The sequence below is a fragment of the Sander lucioperca genome, chromosome 9 (assembly GCF_008315115.2).
Source record: "Sander lucioperca isolate FBNREF2018 chromosome 9, SLUC_FBN_1.2, whole genome shotgun sequence".
Classification (NCBI taxonomy): domain Eukaryota; kingdom Metazoa; phylum Chordata; class Actinopteri; order Perciformes; family Percidae; genus Sander; species Sander lucioperca.
The window spans coordinates 34848458-34875414 of record NC_050181.1 but is presented as its reverse complement, the minus strand read 5'-3'; the positions used below and the strand labels follow the sequence as shown (position 1 = coordinate 34875414).

The window sequence follows — 26957 nt, the reverse complement described above, 5'->3', positions numbered from 1 at the left end:
AATCACAGTCATAGACAAAATACTTGTATAAAAAAAAAAACATATTTAATTAGCTTATTAAAAAGATATATAAATATTGGCTAGGAAAAGATACAACATGAAATGCTACATTTATACTGTATAAAACATCACAGTTGATCATTTACAGACTGGAAAGTAGTGGTCATCTGAACACATCATTTATCTTTTCCCTGGCAGACAATATTGCAGATTGATTTCAATAACACACACACCAACAGTATAGATTACATTACAAGGATGACACCTCCTCTCCTATGTCTCCTTGGCAACACAGCTTCATGTCTCCTTGACGTCTGTCTAAAAAGGGAAAAGAAAAATGTGCATCAGTGACACACCAACGCTACACCTCTGGAAGCTTTACATATATGCTGCTTTTATCTTAAACACACACATGCACATTTTTTGCTGTTTTTATCTTAAACACACACATTTTTCTTTTATCAGAATTTTATGTTGATAAGGCGGCTCACCCTTACTGTACATATTATGACGACTGTTATGATGTGGGCAGTGTGCAAATTTGTTGGCTAGTGGCAGTCTCTGTATGCAACATGAGCCATGTCCATGCAGACAGTGATGCAACAGTCTGTGTCTGTGTACTTTATGTACTGTATGTGTGTATGTATGTATGTATGTATGCAATATGCTGTGTTGAATTTTAAACAGCAGACATTGTTTGTTTGTCCAAGACAAATTTTCTTCGGGACAATATAAAAAAATCTATCTTATATTATACTGATTTCTACAGTAACAAACATGACATCACTTTTCTCAATCAGCTTCTTCTTTCTATGTACTGATGTAGTGATGGGGTCCAACATGAACTCAACATTTTAAAGTTAGTGAAGTGGGTGAAGCTAAGTTGAGAAAAAGAAGATCGTGTCATATTTTTTTGGTACACCAATCACTGTTTAGCAACATTGAAATCAAAATGTGGTCCCAGACAGTTGTGGTCTTGTTTCTTGTTACCAGACCTGTCAATCAATGTTGTTAAATGTTAAACTCTTAATAAATAATAATTAAGTATGTTTCTTTTCTAACTTTAAATTTGATTGTTGCTTATTTAGTAATGAATATTTAACCCTCCTGTTGTCCTCAGGTCAAATTTGACCCGTTTTCAAAAAGTTTCTATATCAATCTATATATATATATATATATATATATATATATATATATATATATATATATATATATATATATATATATATATATATATATATATATATATATATATGTCTTTGCACACCAGAAACGTGTCTGACGCAGCGCTGCTGCTCAAGCAGTAGTATACTTCATGTTAAACATAAATATATACTTATCTGATTACAGCAAAGACAACGTCGGCAGTATTGACGGCAAAATAGGCGACAGAATATTCCGTTCTGTATTGAATATTGGTGCAATATTTGAAAATCGATAATTATTATTATTTATTTTTTTTAAATTACATTTATATCTGCATTTATGTCAAAACCTAGAGACTTTTAAACATCAACATGTCATTTATTAATATGTATTCGTGTCAAAATGACATATAAACATCTTTTCGTATTCTATTTTGCCTGGAAACGCTTCCAACACGCTTGCGTGTCGCGTGAAAAATAGGCGACGGTCCTATTTCTAGCATGCACGCGTTTTCGGCGCGGCTCGAGCCGTGCCTGAGACGTGCGTGTCACGCAGGCAGTGTGCAAACTCTAAACATGGGAGCTGAAATAAAAACGGACACGCCACACAGCTGACACGCTCACGCCACGCAGGCAGTGTGCAGGAGCCTCACATTGGAGAAGCTGGAACCAAAGGATCTTTGGCATTTTTGCTTCAAATTATTAAAACAAACAATTATCAAAATAGTTGCAAAATTAAGCTCCTGTCGATCGACTCGTTGATGAACTGACTAATCATTGTGTGTATCAGCCAGGGCTGGGGTTGTTACCTGGGGAGCGAGGCTGCGTCCACTCTGCGATAGCCCTGTGGAGCTCCATAAAGAAGGGTCCTCCTGCATGGCTAACGTCTGATTAACAAACCTCAGCATCCCTGTGAGTGAACTCATATCCGCCCCCTCCTCCTCCTGGCCCACCAGAGTGCACACAGACTCCCTCCTTGACCCACTGGCCTGCTCCTCATCTCCCTCCTGCATGGAGGTAGCGTCCATGTTGAGGCTTCTGTCCTCTTGCCTGTCCGCCAAGTATGTAAGGGGGTTGAAGGAGAGGTCAGAGGTTGCCGTGGCCTCCATTGCGCTGAGGCCCTGCCAGCTGTGGTCCACTGAAGGAAAAGAGGAGACGGAGGGGGAGGAGGACTCCCATGCATGCTTGCTCAAAGCCTCCTTCAGTGTAGCCTTCAGACTGGGAGGGACGTCCAGAGAGGTGTCGATGCTGCTGCTCTGCAGCCAGTCGCATGTTTGGAGGCTGTCAGGCTGGAGGTATGTGTGAGCAGGGGGAGATGAGCACGTTCGTGTGTGTGTTGGGGAGGGGAGGTGAGTCGAGTGAGAGTGTTGAGACGAGGGGAGAGTTGCTCGGAGCTTTTGGGGGGACGAAGAAGGGGAGTGAGCAGAGGAGGAGCTCTCTGGGGGGTGTGTGAGTGTGTGCAGCGCGGGGAGGGAGAGTGTGTGGCTGTACAGATGCTGGCGCTCAGCAGCTCGCTCCAGGCTGGAGATTCTGGCGTGGAGACGGGTCACCTCAGACTCCTGCAGGAAGACAAGAACACAAACTTCTTTTATATGTATTTATGTTGAATATAAAGTTTTTTTTTTTTTTAATAGTTTTGGTAAATTGAGGGGATAGTCTCGCTGTTTCACGGCCTGCCTGCCCAGCTGAACGGCCCGCGGCTCGCGTGAAGCTGACGCTTCCCAGAAGCGTGCGTGAAGCGGCTATCCGCTCCGCTCCACGCACGCTTCTGGGACGCTCCGTGGCGCAGCTGGTGGAATATCAAACATTGACTTGAATAGCCACGATTGCTCGCGGGGCATGCCGCGCGCCTGGAACGCAGCGCAGATGCGCCTGGTGGAAATTAGGAGTTACAAGCCTTATCTATCCAAGCCTTCTGTAAAATACAGTCGTAGCAAAGGGAAGTAAAACTGAGTTACAATAGATAGTACAGAATCAAATAAGGAGCAATAGCGTAGCTTAGATAAAAATACAGGCTTAAATATAGAAAATTAAATACTGAATGGAAAACCAAACTTAATAGAACCAGACTATTGGGGTGTGCCTTCAAGATACTCAAGTAAAATAAAATAAATAAATAAAGACCTCAATTTACTTCAAACAAACAAATGATGGTCGTACAGGTGGGATGTATTCATTCCAACTTTCCCAAAACTGTTGCAGTCTGATAGAAAAAGTAATTCTTTCCATCCTAAATATATAGTATACCATTATTTATATGGCTGAGGTATTGCTGCTTTTAGCCACTTTCTAGTGATGGTTTTCCTGCCCGCTGCGCTCAGAATACAAAATAGATATCCATCCAGTTGCTCTGGTCTCAAAACATCTGCTGGCCGGCTGGCTGACACTGGCACATTTACCGAAATGCTGATTTGGTGGTTCAGGTGGTTTGTTTTTTGGCAGCTGCTGCTGTGATCCTGCTGTCGTGCTCCTGCTCGACGCCCTGCACTGCTACAACTATTATTTCTAGTCATAGTTTTATTCTCTTTATTGTTACTGTAAGTGCCACGGCACAACATGCCAACTGCTATAATTGTTATGAATCATATAATGTTTATCTGTATCTGTGTCTCTGAGGTTTCTGCCTAAAAGGAAGTTTTTCCTCGCCACTGTTGCACCAAATGCTTGCTCATGGGGAATTGTTGGGTCTTTGTGTGGTCTAGACCTCCTGTAAAGTGTCCTGAGATACCTCCTGTTGTGATTTGACGCTAATTGAAGTTAAGTTGTCCTTCATAAATAAAATAAATGATAATGAAAAATGAACATGAGAGGACACATTTTCTTACGGCAGGGCACCCAAACAGAGGGTCTCTAATGTAAAACACAATTTGCATTACACTCACAACGACGTCTACCTTGATGAGCAGGGACTCCTTAGAGGTCTCCATGGACTCGTTGGAGGCCTGGAGCTGAGTCTGGAGCTGAGCGGCATGGACTCGGGCTTGATTTAACTGGGTGTTGAGCTGCTCCTGCTGGGCATGGAGGCGACTGTTCTGGGCTCGGGCCTGCTCGTACAGAACCCTGGTTTGTTCCAGCTGAGTTTTACTCTGAAGGAGCTGCGTCTGAAACTGGTCTCTCTGTGTTTGGAGGTGGCAGGCTTGGTTCCGGGTGCGATCCAACTCAGTCCTAGTTTGCTCCAGCTGGGTTTTGGCTTCCTGGAGTTGGTTCTGGCTCTGCTGAAGTTTAGCGGCGAGCTGCTCCTGGGAGGACAGCATGGTGGAGGAGATCTGCTCCGAGACTTTGAGGAGCTGGCCTCGACTCTGCTGCAGGGATTCCAGCTGGGAGGGAGGGAGGGAGGGAGGGAGGAAGAGAGGGAGGGAAAACAGACAGTTTGGTTTTTACAAGCTGGTGTGCAGCTTGATGTGCTGCTCTGATAAGAAAATGATAAGGCTCCTTTTGATGTAATCACATAATGCCAAAAGGTTATAGCAGGACAAGGAAGTAGATAAATAGCACCATCAAAACCATCGGCAGGAATTATGATGTTATCATCAGTGTGTGGGAGGGGTGAGCTCAAACAAAAAGAAACTGAATTGTTGCAAAAAAAATAAGGAACTCCCACTGTGGTTGTGAGGTTTGTAAAAAAAGAGGAAAAGAAAGATACGAAAAGGGAACGAAAGCGATGAGCAGAAAGGCCAATCCACAAGACCTTTATCACGTAGATGGAGAGAGGCAAATAGAAGCATACTGCCAGGAATTCTTCTGAACAAATAGCATCAAGAGCCAAGTCTAGTTGTTACCTATTTATTGGTTGGATTTTTGTTTCTATGGTATTTTTTAAGTGTGTTTATGTGTGTGTGTGTGTGTGTGTGTGTGTGTGTGTGTGTGTGTGTGTGTGTGTGTGTGTGTGTGTGTGTGTGTGTGTGTGTGTGTGTATCTGTATGTGTATCTGTATGTATGTATGTATGTATGTATGCAGTGAGGAAAATAAGTATTTTAACACCCTGCTATTTTGCAAGTTCTCCCACTTAGAAATCATGGAGGGGTCTGAAATTGTCATCGTAGGTGCATGTCCACTGTGAGAGACATAATCTAAAAAAAAAAAATCCAGAAATCACAATGTATGATTTTTTAACTATTTATTTGTATGATACAGCTGCAAATAAGTATTTGAACACCTGTCTATCAGCTAGAATTCTGGCCCTCAAAGACCTGTTAGTCTGCCTTTAAAATGTCCACCTCCAGTCCATTTATTATCCTAAATTAGATGCCCTGTTTGAGGTCGTTAGCTGCATAAAGACACCTGTCCACCCCATACAATCAGTAAGAATCCAACTACTAACATGGCCAAGACCAAAGAGCTGTCCAAAGACACTAGAGACAAAATTGTACACCTCCACAAGGCTGGAAAGGGCTACGGGGAAATTGCCAAGCAGCTTGGTGAAAAAAGGTCCACTGTTGGAGCAATCATTAGAAAATGGAAGAAGCTAAACATGACTGTCAATCTCCCTCGGACTGGGGCTCCATGCAAGATCTCACCTCGTGGGGTCTCAATGATCCTAAGAAAGGTGAGAAATCAGCCCAGAACTACACGGGAGGAGCTGGTCAATGACCTGAAAAGAGCTGGGACCACCGTTTCCAAGGTTACTGTTGGTAATACACTAAGACGTCATGGTTTGAAATCATGCATGGCACGGAAGGTTCCCCTGCTTAAACCAGCACATGTCAATGACCATTTGGATGATCCAGAGGAGTCATGGGAGAAAGTCATGTGGTCAGATGAGACCAAAATAGAACTTTTTGGTCATAATTCCACTAACCGTGTTTGGAGGAAGAAGAATGATGAGTACCATCCCAAGAACACCATCCCTACTGTGAAGCATGGGGGTGGTAGCATCATGCTTTGGGGGTGTTTTTCTGCACATGGGACAGGGCGACTGCACTGTATTAAGGAGAGGATGACCCGGGCCATGTATTGCGAGATTTTGGGGAACAACCTCCTTCCCTCAGTTAGAGCATTGAAGATGGGTCGAGGCTGGGTCTTCCAACATGACAATGACCCGAAGCACACAGCCAGGATAACCAAGGAGTGGCTCTGTAAGAAGCATATCAAGGTTCTGGCGTGGCCTAGCCAGTCTCCAGACCTAAACCCAATAGAGAATCTTTGGAGGGAGCTCAAACTCAGTGTTTCTCAGCGACAGCCCAGAAACCTGACTGATCTAGAGAAGATCTGTGTGGAGGAGTGGGCCAAAATCCCTCCTGCAGTGTGTGCAAACCTGGTGAAAAACTACAGGAAACGTTTGACCTCTGTAATTGCAAACAAAGGCTACTGTACCAAATAAACATTGATTTTCTCAGGTGTTCAAATACTTATTTGCAGCTGTATTATACAAATAAATAGTTAAAAAAATCATACATTGTGATTTCCGGATTGTTTTTTTTAGATTATGTCTCTCACAGTGGACATGCACCTACGATGACAATTTCAGACCCCTCCATGATTTCTAAGTGGGAGAACTTGCAAAATAGCAGGGTGTTCAAATACTTATTTTCCTCACTGTATAGGGCATTATGGTCCATTTTTGTCCTATTATTGTTTTACTGGTTTTGTAGGGACTGGTTGTAGTTTTATTTGTGAAAGTACTTGTTGCTCAGATTTTATTAGTGATTGATGATCGCTTTTATAGATGTCTGTATTTATTTATCTATCTGGATTTTATTGCACTAGCGCTTTATGAAAGGAGAACTGACACCTTAATTATGGATTGTAGGACTTTTAACTACTAAATTATGTGATTTATGTACAGTATTTAATGTGCTTTTTAATCAGTGTCCCACTTAATGTGGATTTCCTTTCGTTGTCTCTTGTTGTGCTGTGTGTCTGATTGTCTTGTTGATGTATGCCTTACAAATTCCCCCTCTGGGACAATATCAATAAAGTTGAAGTTCTCGCAGAACAATTGAAACTTGACTTGTTTAGTTGTCTCTATTTCGATAGACTGATTGAATGCATAAGATCAGAGATCTTCAACAGGGGGTCCGGGACCCCTAAGTGGTCCTCAGAGTCACTGCAGGGGGGCCACCAAATTATAACAGATACAGTTAAACTACCGTTTCTTTCAACCTGGATGGATCCAGTATTGAGCGAGATCGCAGTGGCGAGCCGGCGCGAACCGAGCTGCAATGTAACCTAATGGGGCAATTTTGCAGACTTGATTTGTGTCCACTAGAAGTGAGTTTTTTGCTACTGACAGGCTCAGATTGTTACTAAAAGTGTCCAACAACGTTATCGATCTCAGGATGTCACTTTTTGTCCGAAGACAGCGGAGCGGAGAGTGGAACGTGAGTCGAGAAAAAGGCGTTCAGTGAGACCGGCATTGCGATCTCGCTCAATACTGGACCAAATTCAAAGATTTTTGGTCACATCAGTCTTGAAAAAAACACTAGTTACCCTTTAATCCTAAGGAGTTACTGTGCCACATGTATGTGTAACATTTAAAGATGATTTATAAAATCATGCCCACATTTATTAATTTTAATAGCTTAGTATTCTATGCACTACAAAAAGGTATGTAAACAGGCTTTAGGCCACCCTACACGTTATTGTAGGCCCACTTTAATATGCAACTTTATTTTATACAATATATGTAGTAGGGGGTCCCTACTCTGTCTCTTTTTCAGATAAGGGGTCCTTGGTTTCAAAAATGTGAAAGACCCCTGCATTAAATGGAGGAAGATGACAGCGGTCCTGCAGCCTCAGTAGCTGCTGTACCTCCTTGCTGTGCTGCTCCCTCTCCAGCTCCAGCTCTTGTTCTAAAGAGGTGACCATGCTCTGCAGCCCCGCCTCCAACTGAAGCCAGCGGGCCTCCTTCAGAGCCAGGTCCTTCTCCACACCGCACAGCCGCACCTCCTGCAAAGACACACACACACACACACACACACATTGACATAATACATTCCCTAGCCCCTTACCCTAAACTTAACCATCACAACTAAATGCCTAACCTTAACCCTAACCCTAACCATAACCTAATTCTAACCCTAATCCTAAAACCAAGTTTTAACCCTCAAACAGCCCTTTAACCTTGTGGGGTCCAGCATTTTGGGCCCCACAAGGCTGTGCAGACCCCAACAAGTATACTGTATTCCCCGGTTTTTGGACCCCAGGAATATAGTAAAACAAACAGAAACTACGCATTATAGCTTTAACCAGACTAAATAATAAATTAAGATTTGACTTTACCTTGTCTTTGGTCTGCAGCTTGGTGGCGTCCAGCTCTCCGGTCAAAGCCTCACATTGACGTTGAGTTTCTTCAACCTCTTGCAGTAAAGTGTGAAGTTTTTGCTGCTGGCTGAGCTCCTGACAAAACACACACACACACACACACACACACACACACACACACACACACACACACACACACACACACACACACACACACACACACACACACACACACACACACACACACACACACACACACACACACACACACACACACACACACACACACACACACACTTCAGAAACTGCTTATGACACCAGATAATGATTTTGATTAAACTCAAGTAGTAAGGAAATTTGATTAGATTACGTCATCACACAAATGATATATTTTTATAATTTTATGAACACAAAATAAATGCAAAAATAAGGTGTGCAAACATTATTACAGCCTTTTTATAATCAGGGTTTACAGTAACTGTGACGCTGACAGTGTTTTATTAACATTTCATATTGTATGCTCCTTCAGATCTAATATTACAGCTGATGGTCCCATTAAAGGATGAAGATGTGTTCGGTCAAAGAACACGTCAATATTTCTCTGTTTTATTTATTAAATTTGTGCACAATCATTTGGTAATGAGATGGGTTTTATTTAAAAAAAATATATATTATAATTTAAATGAATTCTTTAATTTAAATCAATTTTTTTGTATCTATTTTATGTGGATTTAAATTTAAAATGTAATTTAGTGAAGTTAATTGATAAACCTATTTACATTTCCAACTAATTTAATCTAAATTTTAATTAAATAAAAAAAATGAATATAATCAAATACATTTTTTTAATTTAATTACATTTAAGTTTGTAATGTCATCGATTTCATGTTTTGTATCTAATCAAACGGCTTTGCTGAAGATGTTTTACTTTTTGTTTATTTAAATGATATCTGATACAATGATAAGGGTGTAAACATTTATGAAAGAACTTTATGATGGTGGTTACGTTGTATTCTCAGGGGCTTCTCGTGAACGTTCAGTTTTTAGCTGCACACCAAAGGTTATATAATACAACGTACAGTACAGATAACACTCAGACAGCAATATCAGTTATTACGCCTTGCTGCTGGCTGTCATTCAATCAATTAATAAATCAATCCGTTCTCTCTTCTTATTCTTTCTAAAGTCATTGCACATGCAGTTGTGTTTTTGCTCGAAATCACAAGATGAACCAGGGCAATATCCAAATCGCACAATATCTTTTAATGGCAAAATGTGTGTCAAACCATTCTAAATTAAGTATTGTGGTGCTGCAGCGTAGAGCTGAAGATCTATGCCCTTGCCTGGTCTTAATTTCTTTCATTTTACATGGGCTCGGGCAGGCCTCGGGCCGGGCTCGGACTCGCGCTCTGGGTTGCGTGGTAAATGACCGGTCAAACAAAATGTACCAAAATGGGCCTTGTCGGGCCAAACTTTTAAAGCCCGATTACAGCTCTACTGCAGAGACGACCCGGGCCTACAAATCGTAACCTAGTCTTTGTTTGGCACAGATTCTCGCAAAAAAAAAAAAAAAAAATATCACACTATAATGATTAGAGCCCGACCGATATATCGGCGGGCCGATATTATAAATAAATAAATAAAATATTTAAAAAATAAAAACGGACGAAACACCCTTCAACCATGTTCTGAGTATTGGCGTTGCATAGTTCGTCCACCAGAGGGCGGTCTACAACGTCCCTGTTGGCAACACTCGTGTTTAACCCTTTCAGTTTCATATCTTAAGTTTGTATTTTTAATACATTTTATTTATCAGAACTTTAATATATTTTGATGTTCCTCTGTTCTGTTGTGACAATAAAACAAATTATTTTTAAACTGCATTATCATATTATTTTAGTGAGGACTAAATAAATAATAATATATAAAAACTAATAAATAACTGCAAATAACTAATGTTAGGGAAATCTGTTTATGTTTTGTTACGCATTTCTCGATTATTTTTTTTAAATATATATCGGCCAATATATCGGAATATCGGATTTTAAATCACCAAGTATTTGTATCGATATCGGCCTTAAAAATCCTTTATCAGTCGGGCTCTAATAATGATTTTATTGTATTTTTATGTTTTTCTATGATAATGATGAAAAGATTATCATTCCGTCCAATATCGTGAATCATATCCCAATATCAGACAAAATGATATCAATTTGATATTTTCCTCATATCGTGCAGCCCCACTCTAAGCTTTTAGTAATTTAAACAAAACTCTCTCTCCATATGTCTATAAAGGCTGAGTTCTCACAAGTTTTGCCCTCTGATTGTGCTGATTGTGTGCTCCTGACCTTCATGTTTCTTTCTGTGAGCTCTCTCTCTCGGGCCTCCAGGCTCTGCTGCAGAGACTCCACCTTCCTCTGCATCTCCTGCTTGTGCTCTCGGATGGCCACTTCCAGCTGACCCAGCTGAGAACGACAGGGGTTGGGGGAGAGAAAATCAAAACACAAACACAATCAGGAGAGAGATGGCAGCAAAAACATTCTGCAAATTAAATGAAATATACTGGAAGAATCAGTTTGTTTGGGTCTGTGTTGTACCAGCTGTGCTCTCTGTTGGAGCTCCCCCTGTCTCTCCTTCAGTGCATTGTCCATATCTAAGACTTCGTGAGTTCTCTCCTCCAACTCCCTCTGGGTCTCACTGTGAAGAGACACACACCCACACCCACACCCACACACACAAACAACACACACACACACAAACAACACACACACACAGTTTATCAGATATCTAACTAATTAACATTTATAAAAACAACACACTGAGTAACTGGGAGTATCCTCTGAATGGCAGATATAACAGAGATCGGCAGATATGGCAGATATAACTGTGTGTGCGATTCTTGCAGGGCCAAATACAGGGGACATGATTCAAAAACTTTCTATTGTTTATTGTTGGGGGTTAGTTCCTTTGGTTTGAGTACTTACAACGTGACTACGTTTTGACTTGTATTCATTTTAGTGGCTTTTTTGTGTGTGAATGGGTTCGTGACTGTAACCTAGATCACGACAACTGTTATGTTCTGCTTTCTGTATCAAGCATCTGCATGTCCCTGCTAATGCCTGAGCTCATTGTGCTCTGAAAGACAGTAACAGTAAAAAAAAAAAAAAAAAAAAAACTCCATCAGGAACGTATGGAGTAACTGGACTAATGATTAATCACCGGAAACATTAAGCATCTCGTTTTTTTCTTCTTCTTTTTACACAAGAAAATGAATACCACGTTCATGAGGGTACTCCGAGTTGAGAGCTTGATGTACGATATGCTTCACACAGTGCGTTACGCAACGGATGGGATTCAAATGTATGCAGATTTCTCTGTGTCAGTAGTATGTTTTATATAGAAAACTATTCCATCCAAAAAACAGAGCACGTGTAAAATCCATCACAGCAAATATACAGTACATATCACATTAAACAGGTTCCACCTTGGATAATAAAGGGATATACAGTCATGTGAACAAATTAGGACACCCATGCTAAAGTTGACTAAAAAGAGGAATAAAAAAATCATCTTTAGGAAATTGATCTTAATGCCTTAATTAATAAAATGAGGAAAAATCCAATCTTTAAGGACACCAATTTTCTTTGTGAATGAATAATTATAATTATATAATAATTCTTCCTTAAAATACAGGCGGCATAAGTAAGTACACCCCTATGTTAAATTTCCATAGAGGCAGGCAGATTTTTATTTTTAAAGGCCAGTTATTTCATGGATCCAGGATACTATGCATCCTGATAAAGTTCCCTTGGCCTTTGGAATTAAAATAGCCCCACATCATCACATACCCTTCACCATACCTAGAGATTGGCATGGTTTTATTTCAGTTAGCCTAATAGCTGGTTTGATTTGCATTGAGAGATGATTTCATGGAAAGTACCCCATGCCAATCTCTAGGTATGGTGAAGGGTATGTGATGATGTGGGGCTATTTTAATTCCAAAGGCCAAGGGAACTTTATCAGGATGCATAGTATCCTGGATCCATGAAATAACTGGCCTTTAAAAATAAAAATCTGCCTGCCTCTATGGGAATTTAACATAGGGGTGTACTTACTTATGCCCCCTGTATTTTAAAGAAGAACATTTATTTATTTATGATACATTATTCATTCACAAAGAAAATTGGTGTCCTTAAAGATTGGATTTTTCCTCATTTTTTTTAATTAAGGCATTAAGATCAATTTCCAAAAGATGATTTTTTTATTCCTCTTTTTAGTCAACTTTAGCATGGGTGTCCTAATTTTTTCACATGACTGTAACTTACATTTTCTTTACCAGAAATTCATATTATTAAACAGTAAAGAATGTCCTCAGTAAACACAATGTCATTACTTCATCTGAGAACAAAGATTAGCCACGACATTATCCAGACGACGTACAAGTATGAGGGATTTATAAAATGTGACACTGGGACAACAACAGGCTCCATGACTGTGTGTGTCTGTTTGTGATACACATGTACAATGTGGATATTGTTCCAAAACACAGATGAGCCCGATCCAGAGAAGGATCGGAGCTACAGCACATGGACGTTGTCTCCATATGAGGCTCGTGCCTTGTCCCCTGTGCGCAGGAGGATATTTTACACGAGGGCGTGACCTCACCTCAGCTGGACTGTCAGTTTTTCCACCGAGGCTTGCCGCTCATCTGCGGTGCTTTGGGTTCTTTGTAGAATGTCTCGGAGTTTCCGTAGTTGCTCCAGAGTCTCAGCCAACTCTACCTGCGCCGCCTGAAGCTGTCCCTCCAGGACCTGGACCCGCTGGACACCGTTGAGCCGGTCGGCCTCGCAGCGATGAAGCTTCTCCTCCAGATCATTCACTGGGAGGGGCAAGAAGGAAAAGAAAGAAGAAAGAAAAGTTAAAAGTGAAAGAGAGCTGTGCAGTTCTGGCCCTGATTGTCTCCTCTCTGCTAAATATAAATAAAAGTAAAATGGCAGAAAGTGAAATCTCCTACACTGCATTGAAACTGAGTTAACGTACCCATGTCACTCTTGCTGCTGAGCTGACTCGCCATGTGTTGCAGGCTTTCTTCCATGCGGCTGAACTGAGAAATTTTGGTGTTGACATCCCTCCTTAGACGCTGCAGCTCCGAATCTTTAGACACCAGCTCCCCTCGGCACTTTGTCATCTCTGATGTCAGGTGGCTGCAGAAAGCACAAAGAGAAAAACACATTCTATTTTTCATTTATCTATGAGGGACAAAATGTGCTGCAATAAAAGGAAAGACAAGCTACAGAAAATCAATATTAAGCAGAAAAGCATTAAGCAGCAACCACACTGCATTGTTGCTGCAGCTGGGGACATGCAACATGCCCATTTCCTCACCTCAATGTGAGCAAGGCTCCCATCGTAGACTTAGAGAAAAGGAAATCCCTCCAGAACTGTTGGAGTAGCTTAACTGGGCTAAGCAAACATGTCTTTGATAACACAACAACCAACCAGCTTTTGCTTTGGAGCTTTTAAAACGTCAATAAAATGAGACTAACCAGCAGCCCTGCAGAATAAATTGACTCCAAATACATAAGGCCCCGATCTCCACGTCTCTAACAAGTAAGATCCCCATTTATATACGCTTATTCATGGGGCGGGGAGGGGAGGGCTGCTTCATGCCTACAAATAGTATGTGGCGTGATCATAAGACTGTTATGTGTGTGATTGTCTTTGCTGCAGGTCAGGAAAAACAGCCTACTACCGAAAATAGTCGCGAACAAAAGCCCCATACAAACTGCTTTAAATAAAAGGTGCCTTTATTGTCATTTCTATGAATACACAGAGAAACTAAACTTTCCTTTTTTTTTTTACACTAACCTAACAGACATGTTTTTGGTGGTGGGAAGAAACCCACGCAAACATAAGAAACATGCAAACTCCACACAGAAAGGCCCTGCACAGGGATCGAACCCCCAGTACTCAGAAATGCTGAGTCACTGGGGGCTCCATGCCACCCGAATAGTCGCAACAGTGAATACAATCAACAAAGAACTACTGAAGTGTGAACCAATAGAATTTAAAGACCTTAGGCATTACCTGTAATATTTTAAATAACTCTGTTATAGCACTAGTGACATGGATTATGTCTGAAAAGGGTCAAAAAGTTGACTGTGTGTTGCCGTTCTCAAAATCCCGTTGTTACGGGAAACTACAACAACCTTCGAGCTAGCGAGCTACACGCTGAAAATGTCAAGTTTTGAAGAAAATTTGGATCGTGCAACAAGACAGGCCTGCTTGGTTCTTTCAGGGAAAAATTGCAAAGATTTACTAAGAATGTTTACAGCGTTTCCTCTCTAACTGGGACATTTTGGGACCAGTTGGTGGGATTGCTGTGGACGAAGTACACACGGGGATACACTGGTAAGAACTAATGAGGTTTAACCATGTATCCAGCTAATTTAAATAGCTCACGTTACTGTACTGTGTGACCAGTTAACTTCATTTAATATTGTATGTGGCGTTTTCTTCTGCGGGGTGCAAATGTTCCACCAAAACAAGTTCCTTCCTGAGACTATTTTGCAGAGCCACCGTCGCTGCCCACGGAGCTTAGCGCCGCACAAGCCGATTGTGATTGGTTTAAAGAAATGCAAACAACCCAGAGTGTTTTTTTTTTTACTCCTATACCAGAATGTATGTGTGGTGTAGCCAGACCTTACTCCACAATGCCGTAGATAGGTCTGCCAATGCGAGCCTACCGGGAGTCTAGCACGAGTGTCCCTGTGTGTACAGGTGTTCTCACCTGACAGACTCGGAGAGTTGTGCGTTCTGCTGTTTCATCTCCTGCAGGTCCTTGTCTTTCTCCTGGGCGTCCTGCTCTCTGTTCCTTACCTCACCTTGCAGAGAGGCCCGGGCTCGTTCCAGCTGCTGCTCCAGACTGGACACCTGCGGACAAACACAACATGAGCGTTCATGTTTATTTTGAAGGTACAACATCTAAAAGGAGATCCCAGGGAATTAAGAACGACACTAAAGAAACCCTCTTAATTCTAATAAAGGAACATCGTCTTGTAGTGTAGGCCTGACTTAATTCTCAAAACTATGAAAAATAAACACTCTCTCCCTACAGGCAATCTGATATCGTGTCTGTTACCCAGAACAAACCTTCATGTATAGTTAGTGTCCCTGTATGGCTCTGCTCACTGAATGGAGACCGTTGTGCTCTGTTTGTTGTGAAGGACAGAAAGCAAAATCAGCTGTTTAAATGTGCCGAACTATAAAATAAATCCCTCAGGCAATGAGACTGATTGATGTTTGTGATATGTGTGGGGAGACAGTAAGTCTGCATATTAAGAGTACTGCTATACTTGTGTTTATCCTCTGCTCTTCTGTTGCTTCTGTTTGCGAATACAATTTACAGCTTCAATAAAAAATGTTCAGTCTTTGCTAATAAGAAGCTACTTGAGCCTTTTCCCTCCTGTTTTACTAAGACTAACCTTGGCACAATACGTGTAAATGGTTTGTACTAAAGCTGCCAGAGGGATCGTGAAAATCCTCCTGATATGGTTCGCCTGTTACTCTAAAGGCCGTTTTATGGTTGTGCGTAGAATCGACGGCGTACCCCCGCAGACCCCTCTGCATCTACGCCAAACCCTACGCCGTAGCTTGACGTGCACCTCTTGAAAAATGTAACTACACGTCGGCCGTGGCTTGGTAGCGTTGCATTTCCCCCAACTCATTTCCTGGTACTCCTTCTCCATAAACAACATGAAATCAAGGAGAGGGTTAACTTTTCCTGCTACAGATTTCCCACCTTGGTCAGAAAACACAGGGGAGACACTTTGTTTCTCTCACTATGACTCTAGAGTTGCTACTTGCTCCGAAGCTAAACGCCGTCACCCTCTCACTTCTCCCTTGCTCTATCACCCACTCCCCCACACACACACACACACACACACCACTGCATAAGTATAAACATCAGGCCACTTACGTAGGCTACGGCGAAAGCTCTGCGTGGAGCCTCCGCAGAACTTTAAAACAGGCTTAAAGATGGCTTACTTGAAGCCTTGGACACATCCCAAATAAATATGTTTAGCGGACAGGATAACTAAACACTAATTATCCTAAATCAGTGCAAGAGCAAATGCATGCCTGGCAGTGAGTGAGAAGAAAGAGCATAATAGAAGGGCATTATGTGATTAAAAGTACAACTAAACTGGCTTTGCAGATTTTTCGGGAATAACTCATCTGTCAGAATCAAGCAATTCTAAAAACTATTTCGAAAACGTTTCTACTACCACATAAGCATAAAATACAGTAAATCTGTCTTGCACCATTATAAAAGGCCCTTCAGTCTGAAACGGAGACCTACTGCTGCCTAGAGAGCACACACTATGTTCACGCTGCTGCCAAAAAGAGTTTGACACTGCTGAACTTTTTTCTACAGTCAAAATATTATAAAATAGTATTCAAAGTTATTCTAAAAAGTACATAATGAATCTCACCACAAACTTCCTATAATAAATTAATACTTAATAAGATTATTAGGGGAGCGTGCTCCACGGCTGCTCAACATGTAAAGGCGCTGACCCACCAACCCGATAATCGGCTGTCGGACAGTCTGGCGAGGTCGGTGACCCGAGTCTGTTTGGTGTGTTCCGTGCCGTTGTCAGTCAGAGGAGCCGTCGGCGTTCATTTGACTTGTTGAATCGGCCAGTGGGCAGTCAGACTCAATGACCAATTACATTATTACCGGAAATGACTAGCGGTATGAGCATGACGAACGCCTCTCAAAATCTTACAAAAATCTTTAAAGCTGACCTTTGTTGATCTGAAATGAAGACAGATTCAGCAACTGCATGGCCTATTTCTCACTTAAAATGTTTTCAGAAACACGTTTCGTGAACTATTTTCGTAAAATACGAGATCGTATTCCAAACGAGCCGCCATTGTGAAATTTGGGAGAAGCCAGACCCACGTGACGCATTCGTCCAATCAGCTGCCAGTTTTCATTTTTCTGGGCGACAATACAGATTAGCGGCGCCTGGTGTTATGGAGACGTATTACGTCTTGCGCAAGCGCAGAACGTACGCTCAAGTCGGCGTCGCTTCGGTGCGTTCCGAGGCCCTTTTTTGACCAACTTGGGGAGACTGATCAGTCAGTCTGCCTTTTCTGCCGACGGTCGGTTGTCGGGGTGGTGTGTCAGAGCCTTAACACTGTGTGACCAATAGAGATAGAGAGAGCTATTGATGACATGAACAGAGAAGACGCACCGGCTCTCCAAATCAAGCAGCAGGGAACTGCCCCAAGGCCTTTCTTTTCGTGCACTAAAATAAAAGCAGCTTAGTCTGCAAAGTTTTTCATGACAATATAGCTAAAATAAAAGCGATAGATGGAATATCATAGATAAGTCAACAAATACTCCATGGTGTTATATATATTTTCAGAAGTGCGCTTTCTTGTTAACCTAGTATTTGAGAACGTTTTGGAACCGTCTCCCACTTACCTGTTTCTGCAGCTGGCTCTGACTCTCCTCCAGTTCAGAGATGTGAGCAGAGCTCTCAGTCAGCATGGTCTGCTGCTGCTGGAGAGAAAGCTGGAGCTGCAGGTTCTGCTCACTGGAGCTCTGACAAACCAGGCTGAGCCCGTGGAGCTTCTCCTGCAGAGAGGACACCTGGAGAGGGAGGAACAGGGGACAAGAGAAGTCTGAGAAGAGAGGGCTTTGCAGAAACAATAGAAGGGACGATCAAACACGAGCGTGTGCAAATTCTCTTCCAAACAGACATCACAGAGTTTGAAAGACTTGTCTCGCTGTATGCAACGCTGTACCTTGGCTTTGTTATTCTGCAGCTCGCTCTCGTAGTTCTTCTTCACCTCCTCCATCTGCTGCAGGTAGCAGTTCAGCTCCTCTCTGCACGCCGACAGAGACGACTGTAGTTCACACACCTGATGACAGAAGTCATGGACGGTGCATGGTTATGGTGGAAGTCATGAATTCTGCCAGGTGTTTTCGTACACTTAAAACTTTGTTATTTGTGTTGTGTCTATTAGGGCTGGGCAGTATATCGACGTATCATCGATACGTCGATATATGAGGCAAGATATCGTCTTAGATTTTGGATATCGTGATATGACACAGTATTGTCCAAGTGATGTCATTTTCTGAACTTAACAGCTGTTCTATTATTACCCACTTAGTCATTGTAGCCACATTATGGGTGATTATTCATCAGAACTCTCATTGTGTTAATATTTTGTGAAAGCACCAATAGTCAACCCTACAATATCGACATCGATATATTTTATCGTGATATTTGATTTTTTTTTTCCCATGTCGCCCAGCTCTATTGTCTATGGTAACCAGGTCTTTGTACAAACCTTGGTGGCAGACTGAGCCGCCTGTGCTTTGTAACTCTGCAGAAACTCCTCGCTGTGTCTTACTTCAACCTGCCTCTGCTGTAATGAAATCAAATATAAACAGCATAGACCTGGGTTAGATTAAAGTAGTTGTACCTTAAATCTGAAACGGTGCGTGTGCTTTGACCCAGCGGAGGTGGAAAGATGTACTAATATGGTCCTACATACTGTCCTGTGTACCTGCGTGAGTTGGTCCACGGAGCTCTGCAGCAGGAGAGCTGCTTCCTGAGCCTCGTCTCGCTCCCTCCGGAGGGAGCTCAGCTCCTGCTCCATCTGCAACACCCGAGACTGAGCCTCCTCCAAAGACAGCTGCAACTGGAGAATAGAGGAAATACTGTCACTTACTACAGTTATTATCACTAAATATATGATCACAGCCAGTGTTTCTAGGTGCAAATTCATTGAAATCATACTTGATATGCATTGGTTTGTAGCAGGAATGCACCGAATCCAGGATTCGGCTTCGGCCGAATATTGGGCTTTCTGACAGGGTTCGGTTTCTGCCGAAACCTTAGAATTTTTTTCCACCGACCGAACCCTGCGCTTGCGCTACGCGGGTCGACGTAATGACGCCACCGTTGATTACGGGAAGGTGTTTACGAAGGTGGAGGGTTCAATGCAGTAGGCTGTGAGAAAGTGAAAATGGAACTCGTGAGCAGAAAAAGTGTAGTTTGGTAGTACTTTCAGTCAAAAGAAGGCCATTCAAGTCCAGCTACATGTTCAATTTCCAATGCCGATTTGTCTCGTGGTGGAAAGGACCCTAAACATTACACAACATCGCTGCTGTTAAAACTTTTGCGCATGAAACATCCAAAAGAATATGAGTTGTGCATGAAGGAATCTACAGACAGCAGCCAAAATGCTGAAACTTCAGGTACAGCAAAGGAAGGACAGTCACAGCTAAAAACTTGTGTTAACCAGATGACGGATTCGTTATTCGGTTTTGGATTCGGCAGAATCTTAACCAGTGGATTCGGTACTTGGCCGAACCTAAAAAATCTGAATTCGGTGCATCCCTACTTTGTAGCTGACGAGACAAAGATTGGTTGAACAGAATTGAAATGAACTGAAATGAACAGCAACTGGGGGAGGGGGGAGAATTTCGCTGCGGGGGGTTCAGTGGAGAGAAAGTGAGCGAGACAAAGATGTAGTTCACCATTTTTATTCTGTGCTGTTGCGCCGTGAATTCTTGAGATTGAGATGTTTTACACTTCTCCAGAGACTGCTGGTACTCTCTTTGCTTTTTGGTCATCAGTGACTGGTAATGCTGAAGGGTGCTGGTTTTCTCCTGTAATTACAAAAAAAGGAAAACAGGGAAATAAAATAAAGGAGGATTCTGTAAGTGGTATAAGACGGTGGATTTAGAGAATATATTCAGCATGTCAGAAAGAGTTGTGAATCATTACTAAAACTCATAGCCTTTGGCAGATGTCCAGCTGTTTTCAGACAAATTGACCAGAACTTGCCTCTGCGTGTCTGGCTGTACCTTGATGAGGTTACCAGGGGAAAAAAAATACAAAAGCTGACAAAAACATGAAGAAAAAAAAAACATGTGGGTGTACCAGTAGCTGTTTCTCCAGCTCCGTGTTGGTCAGCGCAGCCTGAGTATAGGCCGACGTTTTCTCCTGTAACTGTTTCTCCAGGGAAGCCGCGCGGGCACTTTTTCTTTTCAACTGAAGTGAACAGAGATTTAAAAAAAAAAAAAAATCAGTAAGAATCAATAATTGGCTCTCAAGCTTGGTAACATTTAAAAGAATATTTATAATAAAAAAAAAAAAAAAAAATAGATAGATAGATAGATAGATAGATAGATAGATAGATAGATAGATAGAGCTCCTCACTTTTGATGACTGAGAAGGTTGTTGTGAAATACATAAAAATAACAAACCAATGACCATGAAACTGCTCTATAAATTTACAATGCTCTAAGACTATGAAGTACAAAGAAGAAATGTTAAAGGTGCCATAGGTAGGATTGCGAAGATCCAGGACTTAGCCAAAGAATTTGAATATCGACAACTCAGTCCTAAAGCCCAAAACGGTCTCCTAAGCCCCTCCCCCCACAAGGGAGAATGAATGCGTGTGCATGCTACAGTTAGACACCCCCCCCCCCAGCCCTGATTGGTGATTTTTGCAAATCGCACTACAGGCTGTAGGTGGTGCCAGAGGAGCCGGATGTTTTTTTAAATGACCTGCTTTATGTAGTTCTACTGGAACATAGGGTCAGTTTCAGCAAATATGACATGTAATAAAAATATGACAGAAAGTTAGTTTTATAAGGCTTACCTACTGCACCTTTACCTTTACTCTACTTTAAGCAGGAAATCAGGTTGTGCACTGGTAAAAAATAAGAGAAAACAATACAAAGAAAGAAAGAAATGATGAAAGGGGATGACAGAAGAGAAGATCAGAAACCTCTTTCTCTGTGTCAGTGGCTTGGCTGACTTTGTCCAGCAGCTCCGTGTGGAGGCTCTGGTAGTGGGAGGCTCTCTGGGCCATGGAGCTCTGCAGGGAGGAGATCTCCTCCTGGGTTCTGCTTAGACGCTCCTGAAGCCGTTCGACCAGGCTGTTCTGTTTGGCCCGCTCAGTCTCCACCGACTGCAGCACTCGCAGCAGCTGCTGGTAGCCTTCACCTGCAAGGGATGAGTGACGAATGGCAAAGAAAGAACAGGAAAGCCTCCATTTTTTACATCATATATTAAAGAGATCTATATATGGTAGCTGCCTTTTTCATGCCATTTTTCTACGTGTGTTGCTGTGCAATTAACTTAAATATCATGTTGCACAATTCTTTTAAGATTTAAATTATTTTTTGTTCCTTTCACCTCAAGCGCAAAATAGGATGCAGAATGAGTCTCTTCTTCTAATTATATTAAGTTCCAATAATCCAAAACTTATTTCACTCTAAGAAAAAAGAATTTAATTTAATTTAAGATTGGAAGAAAACTATTGTATTCAATATAATTAAAAGGAAATTGCAGGAAAGGTAGAATCTTCAGATGTATAAAAATATGTATGTATGTATAAAAAATAAAAGCTTACATCTCTGTTAATAGGCATGGCTAACACAGAATGTAATGAAGTACACAAGAGGTGTTTCAGCATACCTGGCTTTAGCTTCAGCAGGTGTGCTGTTCCTGAATAGTCCACTGGGGGAAGCATGCAGGGCCTGACGCACAGCGTCCCCACAGCACCCTGAAATTAAACATCCACATATGACCACGCTAAACACGGCAGCCGCTGCTGTTTTGGACAGTTACTGTGGCACAACATCCAGGTTTGGGCAAGAAAATAAACTGATGATGTAACAAATAGGTCAAAGACTGTGGAGGACTTAACAAAATCATGTGAGATCAGAAGAACACAAACAACAATGTATTGTGTATTGTGTGCATATATTCCTGTCCACCTCTCGTAGATGCAGCAGGGCCAGTATGGCCTCCAGGCTGGCCAGCTCCGCCTGGCTCTGCTGAGCCTCTCTGTGGCTCTGGGCCGCCCTCTGCTCCTGGCTCTGAGTCACAGTCTGCAGGCTTTCCAGCTCCTTTCGCAGAGAGGCCAGCTCCCTGAACTCTGCGCCCCGCTCCATGAGCTGCCGTTCCAGATGTAAGGCCTTTTCTCCGGCCTCCTCCAGCTGAACCTGGAGGCCAGCAGCCGCAGACTTGGCCTGCCTCCCCTCCTCCTTCAGCTGGCTGGGGGGCAGACGAGGGGGAGGTTCGAAGATAAAATGCTTAAACCAGCAAATCAAAGTAGGGCTGCACAATGAATCGCAAATTTATCGAAATCGCAATATGGACTAGTGCAATATCCAAATCGCAGGGAGGAGCGCAATATTTGTTAAAGGCAAAATATGTGTGAAAACATATTATTCACAAGTTATTTAAGTATTGTGGTGCTGCATGTCCCGGGCTACAAATCGTATTCTACAGACTAAATCCTCGCAAAAACTACACTACACTATAATCATTTTAATTTTAATATTTTTCAATGAAAATGAGAATGATACTAAAATGATCATTCCGTCCAATATCGTGAATCATATCGCGATTGCAATATCAGTCAAAATAATCCAGTTCGATATCTTCCTCATATCATGCAGCCCTAACTCAAATTGATATATAATGATAAATCAGAAATCCTCCAATGTATTTCTGTTCCTACATACAAATCTGAAGAAAACCATGTTCCAAGGGGAAATCAACCTCACTTACCTAATTGTTTGACTCTGTTCTACCTTTCCTCTCTCCAGCACGGTGCACTTCATTTCCAACTCCTCTTTTTCTCTGTCACACTCGATAAGACTCTCTTTTAGTTTGCTCTCACTCTCCATCACCTTAAAAAAAAAAAAAAAAAAGTAAAAACACTTTTATGGCATCGACATGCAACTAAAGAGGACTTATTAAAAAGATAAATATATATTAAATCATTCAAATAAATCTAATTTACCCTCTTAAGTTTAATGGAAATGGTAGCTTTATAATCTTTGAAGGCTTCTTTGAGTTTCTCTGCATTTTGAAGTGCTTGGTTCCTTTGTTGCTCAGCCCTGTAAGGGATGAGGTAGAAAATAATACTAAAGCAATAACTCCATCATGTTTGGGAAGTCAATTAGACACGGAATATCTGATTATGTTTTTCAACTTGAGGTCAATCCCTTCATTTAGTTCAATTAAAAATATTTTAATATGACAGGTAGCAAATGCAATTATGAGACAAATACATTGTAGCAGATCAATATCATAGGATACATGCGGTTACCCAAAATCTTAGGACTGTAATCTGTTACTCTAATGAAATTAAAGTGGGTGCGGAGGCCAAGCCTAGATAAAGGCATCACCGTTTGCCCAGTGCTGTCTTGTTGTCCAGCTCTTCTCTGAGCATGCTCAGCTCCTCGGTGAGAGTCGCCACCAAAATGTCCCTGTGAGCTGCTGCTTCCTGGCTACACTCTGCCCTCAGCTCTGCTGCCCTGGAAAACACAGAGAAGGACAGGTTGTTAGGATATTAATGCTAGGTTCAATTAGAGTTTAGTGTAACAGTTTCAAGATAAAGGCAAATTTATGTCTCTAAAAGACATCAGTATCCAGTGTATATCAATAGGCATGCAATTTCCACATGACAATTACATAAATAGCAACATCTACAGAAGTCTCTGTTGAGGTCATGGGGTTACTTTAGTTCTTCGGCCTGAGTCTCCAGCTCTGCTTGAAGCTGACGAATGTGTTCACTCTTGACTGCCACACTGTTGACCCCCACCCTGGGGCCTCTGTGGCAGAACTGGAAAAACAAAAACACATACAGTATATGGTATGTATCCACTACAGTTAATTTATATAACAGATCGTTGATATTTATTATGTCATTGCTGTGGCTTGATATTTAGAGTGAAGAAAAAACAGACCAAAACAATCTCCTTTGCCAATGTCTCAACAAAACACTGAAACAAAAGAACTCTGACTTCACGCTATACTCATTTGCAGCACACAAATATGAAGCACAACATATACCACTTAAAGATTACAATACCTTTATTCACACAAATCATCTGGGTAAGGAATGACGGTCCTATACCTGCGACTTGGAGGTGGCCAGTTCATACTGCATCGCATCGAGGTCGCTGATGAGCTGTTCATCCTGCGCGGTGAGACGGGCGTTCTCCTGACGCACACAGCCGCCCTTCTTCCTTTTAGAGAAAGACTCCATCTCTACTGACCTGGCCTTGAATGAGCCAGACTGAACAGGAAGGGAGAACACAGATTAGGGCTGCACGATATGAGGAAAATATGCGATAACGTTGTTGACTACCGCAATAATGATATTACTTGCGATGAATAAACAGATATTAAATAGAGCCTGACTGATAAAGGATTTTTAAGGCCGATATCGATACAAATATTTGGTGATTTGAAAATCCGATATATCGGCCGATTTGTATAATTTTTTAAATCCAGAAACGCGTAACAAAACATAAACAGATTTCCCTAACATTAGTTATTTGTAGTTATGTATTAGTCCTCACTAAAATAATATGATAATGCAGTTTAAAAATGAAGGGTGTTTCGTCCGTTTTTATTAGATTTTTTAAATATTAATTTCTCGGCCATTATAAATGCTGATACCGATAGTTTGGCAAATGCCTAATATCAGCCCGCCGATATATCGGTCTGGCTCTAATATTAAAGTGCACTTAGTTCTAAATTTCTGCCGCTTTCAGTATTCTGCTAAAATACCAACAAATGGCTTGTTGAATTTAAAACAAATCATTTCCAACATTCTTTTATTGAACAAATTGAACATTGAATTGAATGTTAAGGGACCACTTAAAAAAGAATGACAGTTACATCTTAAAGTGCAGTTTTCTACTGATATTTTCTTTCAACTTACTAAAAATGTGTGTGTGTGTGTGTGTGTGTGTGTGTGTGTGTGTGTGTGTCGAGGGGTGTATAGTGGTGTATTTACCTTTTGGTTATGAGATACATATTGTTGGACAGACACATTGCCACTGGGACTATTGCTCTGGATGTAATTACCCTATGTTAATACCTTCTACACAAGCTACAGAGGTGGATTCATTCATCTACACAACAATGCTTTCAATAGTTTCGATTACCAGTTTTGTACGCTTGCACACATACAGTATGTAACATGAGAAGAAGGTGATGGGTGATGTACAGTATATCCGGGATGGCGTTTTCTTATTTTGTTACTCAGAAATATCCTCTTTCTCACCCTAGAGTTAGTGGAAGACGGGCTGAGACTGCCAGCAACAGCACGTCTCTCAGCCGTCCCACTGAGAGGCCTCTCCTGGCAAACACAGCCTGACTGGGATGGAGGAACATCAGGTGTCTGCAAGTCTTGTAAGGTCAAGCTATCTGGACTCTTCTGCTCATTCTCACTACTGTCATCATGGCCTTCTGACTGACTGTAGGTGTACATAGAAAGAAAAAAAAACAGTGAAGAAGGAATCAAGATGGAAGCTGAGGGGTCAAATACATCATTATACACCAAGTCTTTGTTATATCCTGGTGGCTGTTGGTTCACTCTGTACTACGAGAAGTTGTGTTGTAGCTATCATGTAGCTGGTTCACGGTGTGTCTGAGTTCACGTCATGCACTTAGCTTACCTCAGTTTCTGTCCCACACTCTGCAGACTAAGCTCCGTCAATCGAAGCAGATTCCTCAAACTGACCACATCTTCGGTTAAACTCCTCTCGTTCTCAAACATTAGATTGATGCTGACGAGTAGCGTTACATGTTAACTTCAGCTATTCAACAATTTGTCTTGACTTGCTGAGGTTAGCTTTCAGTCGCTCAAGCAATATATCCAACATGTGTGAATGTTTGGAAAGGTCAAGAACATACGCAACTAACGTTAGCTCATCAACATACTTACGTTTTAAATACGGCTATAGTAACGTTAGAGCATGGAAACTAGCAGCTAGCGTAGCTACGCTCGCTGAATGTAAACAAACAAAGATGCTCGCTATATCAACAGGTGGCTAGCTATTTTAGTTCACGTTGTCGTTCGAATAAAAGCCAAATAAGCTACCAAACGACCAGACAGACAACATTTACGTTTTGAATGGAATATTAAATGTTATCGTACTGTCGCTATGAAAGTATAAAGACATATATTTGAAAAGTCTACTGAAATTAAAACTTTCCATGCTATCCAGACCAGTGTAGATGTAGTAGAAAGCAAGGTAGCCGGAACAATTTGTATTTTTTGTCTCCGCCCACATCCCAGCAACGCGTTTTGTGAATGGATAAATCGAAGCTGTGTGTAAAGTGATTGGTGGAGAGGGTTATCAATGACAGTGGCCGCGAACACTGGCGCGTTCACTGGAACTGTCAAATTTACAACTGCAGTTTTGGCTCAGGAGAAATCAGTGTTGAAACCTAAAGTCTATGGTTGAAACATCAACTACAGCCAAATACCAAATACAGCCAAATTTGATATAAAGAGGGCCGGGCCAGTACAACCATTGCATAATAACCAATTAATTAATAATAAACTTAAAACTTAAAAATTAAAATTAAAAAATTAATAAACAGACATATTTAAATATATATATATATTTAAATATGTCTGTTTTCAACTGTATTCTGGTCAGGATAGAAAATGATATTTGTTGATAGTGGCACCAGATATTATTCCTTTATTATTATTATTATTCCTTGAGCACTGAAAGGTGCCACGAACACACCAAGCAC

General features: G+C 41.5%; 1 protein-coding gene across 2 annotated transcripts; it reads right to left on the bottom strand.

Moving 5' to 3' along the window:
* Positions 1-20: 20 nt before the first annotated feature.
* Positions 21-26473, bottom strand: ccdc18 (coiled-coil domain containing 18). Of its 2 annotated transcripts, none has more exons than XM_031298013.2 (26): positions 25867-26473; positions 25474-25671; positions 24316-24477; positions 23918-24021; positions 23585-23713; positions 23197-23293; positions 22962-23083; positions 22163-22442; positions 21861-21948; positions 21169-21386; positions 20316-20426; positions 19910-20041; positions 18934-19068; positions 18715-18792; positions 18166-18282; positions 17843-18010; positions 15140-15282; positions 13390-13553; positions 13015-13228; positions 10947-11046; positions 10698-10814; positions 8368-8484; positions 7897-8034; positions 4040-4462; positions 1955-2704; positions 21-318 (listed from the first exon to the last, which is right to left on the bottom strand). In XM_031298013.2, the coding sequence occupies exons 1-26, from the start codon at positions 25966-25968 to the stop codon at positions 298-300; spliced, it is 4428 nt and encodes a 1475-aa protein (XP_031153873.1). In that variant the 5' UTR covers positions 25969-26473; the 3' UTR covers positions 21-297. The 2 variants fall into 2 exon arrangements, with proteins under 2 accessions (XP_031153873.1, XP_031153874.1); XM_031298014.2 differs by having other exon boundaries at positions 25474-25666; positions 25868-26473.
* Positions 26474-26957: the final 484 nt, after the last annotated feature.

Bases quoted from the DNA above. Each gene is read 5' to 3' on its own strand.
- ccdc18 (XM_031298013.2), bottom strand. From the start codon at position 25,968: ATGTTTGAGAACGAGAGGAGTTTAACCGAAGATGTGGTCAGTTTGAGG. The intron at 19,069-19,909 runs GTGAACTACATC...TCTATTCTCCAG, and splicing joins AACAGCACAGAATAAAAATG to TTGCAGCTGTCTTTGGAGGA. The intron at 15,283-17,842 runs GTAAGTGGGAGA...GTTTGTCCGCAG, and splicing joins AGAGCCAGCTGCAGAAACAG to GTGTCCAGTCTGGAGCAGCA.